We start from the raw sequence: 5,838 nt of genomic DNA on the forward strand, positions 1-5,838 counted from the left end.
GATCAAATGAAAAATACAGCCTCTACTGCATGCACAAGGTTTTCCTTGGATTTGACCTAGTGACCTAGTTTTTGAACCCAGATGACCCATATTCGAACATGACCTAGATTTCACCAAGGCTATCAAACTGACAAAATTACATGATCAGTTGAAAAATACAGCCTCTATCACATACACAAGGTTTTTCTTTGATTTAGCCTAGTGACATACTTTTTGACCCTAGATGACCCATATTCAAATTCTACATAGATTTCATCAAGGCAATTATTCTGACTTAATTTCAGGAAGATCAATTGAAAAATACAGCCTCAATCGCATACACAAGGTTTTCCTTTGATTTGACCTAGTGACCTACTTTTTGACCAAAGATGACCCATATTTGAACTTGACCTAGATTTCATCAAGGCAATCATTCAGGGCTTTTCATCCTTATATAACAGAGGCCTATAAAAGGCCTCTTCCCAATCCAAAAATATACTATTTTTTCCCAACTGTGGCAGAGATATTTCCCAAAATGCAAGGTAAAAGTTCCCCAAATCATGCAACAGATGGTTAAGATTTTGTTTACATTTTAGTATTTCCAGAGGAAGCGTTTGTCTGGTATTTTTGTCGCACAATAGCTTAACAGCCCATAGAACCAGTTGTGACACATTGCCAGTCTAATAAATTTTGTTCCTTGGCCTGGATTTTAGTCCAAGTTTCAGGGGAGATAATTTTTTTGTCTTTCGATGTTTACTTCCGGTTGATAATTTTTCCCAAAATGAACAATTATCGCGCATAAATTTCCCAATTTGAAAGGCCATGCCTCCAAATTTCCTCATGAAAAGCCCTGTCATTCTAACCAAATTTCATGAAGATCAATTGAAAAATACAGCCCCTATCGCATACACACTTGGTTTTTCTTTGATTTGACCTAGTGACCTATTTTTTGACCTCAGATGACCTATAATCAAACTCAACCTAGATTTCATCAAGGAAATAATCCTGACCAAATTCCATGAAGATCAATTGAAAAATACAGCCTCTATCGCATACACAAGGTTCTTCTTTGATTTGACCTAGTGACCTACTTTTTGATTCAAGATGACCCATATTTAACCTTGACCTAGATATCATCAAGGCAATAATTCTGACTTAATTTCAGAAACATCAATTGAAAAATATAGCCTCTATCGCATACACAAGGTTTTCCTTTGATTTGACCTAGTGACCTACTTTTTGACCAAAGATGATCCATATTTGAACTTGACCTAGATTTCATCAAGGCAATCATTCAGGGCTTTTCATCCTTATATAACAGAGGCCTATAAAAGGCCTCTTCCCAATCCAAAAATATACTATTTTTTCCCAACTGTGGCAGAGATATTTCCCAAAATGCAAGGTAAAAGTTCCCCAAATCATGCAACAGATGGTTAAGATTTTGTTTACATTTTAGTATTTCCAGAGGAAGCGTTTGTTTGGTATTTTTTGTCGCACAATAGCTTAACAGCCCATAGAACCAGTTGTGACACATTGCCAGTCTAATAAATTTTGTTCCATGGCCTGGATTTTAGTCCAAGTTTCAGGGGAGATAATTTTTTTTGTCTTTCGATGTTTACTTCCGGTTGATAATTTTTCTCAAAATGAACAATTATCGCGCATAAATTTCCCAATTTGAAAGGCCAATGCCTCTTTCCAATTTCCTCATGAAAAGCCCTGTCATTCTAACCCTAACCAAATTTCATGAAGATCAATTGAAAAATACAGCCTCTATCGCATATACAAGGTTTTTCTTTGATTTGACCTAGTGACCTATTTTTTGACCTCAGATGACCTATAATCAAACTCAACCTAGATTTCATCAAGGAAATAATCCTGACCAAATTCCATGAAGATCAATTGAAAAATACAGCCTCTATCGCATACACAAGGTTCTTTTTTGATTTGACCTAGTGACCAACTTTTTGATTCAAGATGACCCATATTCAATCTTGACCTAGATTTCATCAAGGCAATAATTCTGACTTAATTTCAGAAAGATCAATTGAAAAATATAGCCTCTATCGCATACACAAGGTTTTTCTTTGATTTGACCTATTGACCTAGTTTTTGACCCCAGATGACCCATTTTTCAACCTGGCCTATATTTTATCAAGGTCATCATTCTGACCAAAATTCATGAAGATCAGTTGAAAAATACAGCAGCTATTGCATACACAAGGTTTTTCTTTGATTTGACCTAGTGACAAAGTTTTTGACCCCAGATGAACCGTTTTCAAACTAAGCCTAGATTTTATCAAGGTCATCATTCTGACCAAAATTCATGAAGATTAATTGAAAAATACAGCCTCTATCACATACACAAGGTTTTTCTTTGATTTGACCTAGTGACCTAGTTTTTGACCCCAGATGACCCATGTTCGAATCTGACCTAGATTTTATCAAGGTTATCATTCTGACCAACATTTATGAAGATCAATCGAAAAGTACAGCCTCTATCGCATACACAAGGTTTTTCTTTGATTTGACCTAGTGACCTAGTTTTTGACCCCAGATGACCTATTTTCAAACTCGGCCTAGATTTTATCAAGGTAATCATTCTGACAAAAGTTCATGAAGATCAGTTGAAAAATACAACCTCTATCGCATACACAAGCTAAATGTTGACAGGCGACAGACGACAGACAGACGCCGGACATCGAGCGATCACAAAAACTCACCTGAGCGACAACAAAAGAAAAGTTAGAAATGCATTTTTTTAAGTTTTATTTCCAATGCAAAAGGTAGTAACTGATACCAATGAAAATAATTTGCAGTCCAGAATACTGCAAAAGAGTTGTAACTTTAGATACAACTTTTTTACAGTAAACATCAATGTGAAATAGATGAGGTCGCAAAAGAGTTGTAAGTCAAGTTACAACACTTTTGCGGTAATGACTTAAAGATTTATTTTCATAAGTCACTGAAATTGTTCCAACATATCTTCAGGTTTTGTCAAATAAGCTGTTCCTTTTAAAATAAGGTTTTTTAGCTTTTCCTGAAAAGTTTGCAAAAATGCAGTTACCGCAGTTTTGCGGGCAACCCTGGATTTGTATCATCCTGTGTTATTTAAAGTAATCCTTCTTACCGATACCAGAGTCCAGTAAATGGACACAGATGTAAGGATGATAAATCCTTTTTACATTTCACTGGTTAGTTTGTATCATTTGAAGATAGAACTATACATTTTAGGTCATTATGAAGACATCTTTAATGGCTGAGGAGCCCACCTTAAAATTCTTTCAAGGTCCAAACAGGTTTATTGGCCATCTGAACATTTTTTAAGATCTAGTCAGGCTCATAAGCAGAAGTGCTTAATAAGCCAGCCGTCTTAACTATATAACTCTTAGAATCTCCTACTGAAAGATTCAGTTGTAACTACAGTCGAGTCCACTTAATACGAACTCGCTTGATACGAATTTTTGGGTTAAACGAACAAAGTCCGAATTCCCCGGCGGAGTCCTTCTATTTTCTTTGTAAAATTATTCCGGTAATAGCGAACTCGCTTGATACGAATAATCGGTACATACGAACACATTTTGGAAGTCCCAATAAGCTTAAATATTATACTTTTCCATCTTTTGATACGAATTAATTTTAGAAGTCGGGTCCGTTATAAAATGTGTTGAAAATAATAATGTGGTCAAGCTTGTGCCGCGTGGTAATTGGACAATGGAGTAGTTCACACTTATTCACAAACAAACACACGGTCCTTTGTGTATCATATCAATATAAAATAATTTAATCAATTAACAGGTCGATCAAGATTTAAAGAGGTGTAAATAATTTTAAACACATTATTGACGTTCTAGTGTCGATACAGGTAGGCTGTGTCTTACAAAATATACAAACTTTTATACCTCTTAGAATGCTTGTTATATAGTACAAGCTTCAATGTTGGCGGTGGATATAATTTGGCGCTCTTGACCTCGACCGCACATTAAAATTTAAATTAGTACAGTTTTACCTGTTCAAGTATAACTTTTCTTGAGTAATTTCAATGTTATCTGAATGAATTAACTTAATCAGTTTAAAACTATTAACTACTTTCATGTATCATAATATTGGAATCTATTCTACGATGATACCGGTGATACTGCCCAAATTGCTCGGACAAATTATCTGGTCATACATTCATTAATACGAATTTCGGATGATACAAACATATTTCTTAGGTCCGGATGAGTTCGTATAAAGCGAGTTTGACTGTATTAGACACGTCTTACCTTTAAGGAAAGGTTGTTTAGAGAATTCAGCACCTCTGTCATCTTTGTCCGATATTTTTCATTATCCTCCTTTTGCCATTGAAGGAACACCTGCAACAACTTCTTCTCTCTGTCATGTAGTGGCTCGATCGGCCCAGTCTCAGTATTTCTGATCATTTCTTTGATTTTCTTTTCTTCTGCTTGGCTAACATCTTTCGCTAACCTGACGAGGATGACTTCAACTTTGGACCAGAACATACTATAGTCTGCAACTTCCAACTGGGCATTAGTACGACGCCCTACAATTTCATTTCTGAGTTCACGAAGGCGAAGTAGGTCAGCCCCTACTGACAGGTCAGAAGAGTCTGGTGGGGTGGTTCCCCATCCCTTTGCTGGTGGAGGTATTCCGCATAACTTCTGATTGGTAAGGAGTGTAGTTAGCAATGAGATATCGTAGGTGTCTGGGTCAGGATTAGCTGAAGTAACCTTGTTATACTGCACTTTCGTAAGTGCATTCTTTCCTTTCAGTTTGAAAAATTCTGCTTTAACTTTCGAAGTTCCAAAAACAATAGATACATCTTCTTTTCGAACCTTTGAGTAGAAAGTATCCAGTAATGTCTGAGTTCCTACATCAACCACGAGTGAAATTATTCTGTAAAAACGGGCTGAACTTTCTGTACTGTCTGACATCTTGAAAAATTTTCATTGCTAAATAACTCTATTGCCAAGCACTTTCTTACTGGACAGGTTTGGTCTTCCACTTTTCCTGTTCTGAAAAATATAAACAAAAAAAAATATGAACTGATTGATGAAACTACATAGCAGACTGCAATGAAATCCAGATTACAAGTATTGTCAATAGCAACTCACTCTCTTTGCTTGATAATGCTTTAATAGGCAAGAAATAAGGTAGCTCACATACACAAATATATGTAGCTGACATCATACTCTTTGATAAGCAAGATATAAGAAAGCTGATGTCATACCTCTTAAATAAGCAATTATGGGCAGTTGCTATCATACCTCTTTACTAAGAAAGTAATAAAGTAGCTGGCATCATAAACTTTTAACCTTTACCCAGCTAAATGTGGCAAGCATCACTTATCATTTAAAGGGGTGGTCACTGAAAATTTACTGACTAATAGCGAACAGTGCAGACCATGATCAGCCTGCACGAACATGCAGGCTGATCGTGGTTTGCACTGGTCGCAAAGGCAAAATTACTCGCCGCCAGCAGGCTAAGGGTTAAACAAGCAATAAAGTATTTGCTGTCATACTTTTACAAGCAAGTACTGGTATCATCATAATGAAATAGCTGCTATGTCATGCCTGGGATATATGATTGTGCAACTTTTATTGCAGTTGACATTTTGGTATAAATTTTAATAGAACTCCTTCTGGGTTAAATATTAAGGTATTAGAAGCGTAATAGAGTACCTCCTTTTTGAAGAGTATTCAATTCCTACCATAAACCTACTTTTACTGTATTTCTCATGGGGGCGTAGCCCAAACCAAAATCGCAAGCTTATTTTTTAGCTTGCGGCAAGCTTGCTGCAAGCTTGCAGATGAAGCTTGCCGCAAGCTCAGAATTGGAACCTCGCAGCAAGCTTGCGCA

General features: G+C 36.3%; 1 protein-coding gene across 1 annotated transcript; it reads right to left on the minus strand.

The window, feature by feature from the left end:
* Nucleotides 1-4,244: 4,244 nt before the first annotated feature.
* LOC128553764 (uncharacterized) lies at nucleotides 4,245-4,988 on the minus strand (the record flags this gene model as incomplete). Its single annotated transcript, XM_053534941.1, has 1 exon — nucleotides 4,245-4,988. A coding segment is annotated over exon 1 (669 nt), but the record flags the coding sequence as incomplete, so codon positions are not given.
* Between the last annotated feature and the right edge of the window lie 850 nt (nucleotides 4,989-5,838).

This window comes from Mercenaria mercenaria, unplaced genomic scaffold (assembly GCF_021730395.1).
Source record: "Mercenaria mercenaria strain notata unplaced genomic scaffold, MADL_Memer_1 contig_4288, whole genome shotgun sequence".
NCBI classification, from domain to species: Eukaryota; Metazoa; Mollusca; class Bivalvia; order Venerida; family Veneridae; genus Mercenaria; species Mercenaria mercenaria.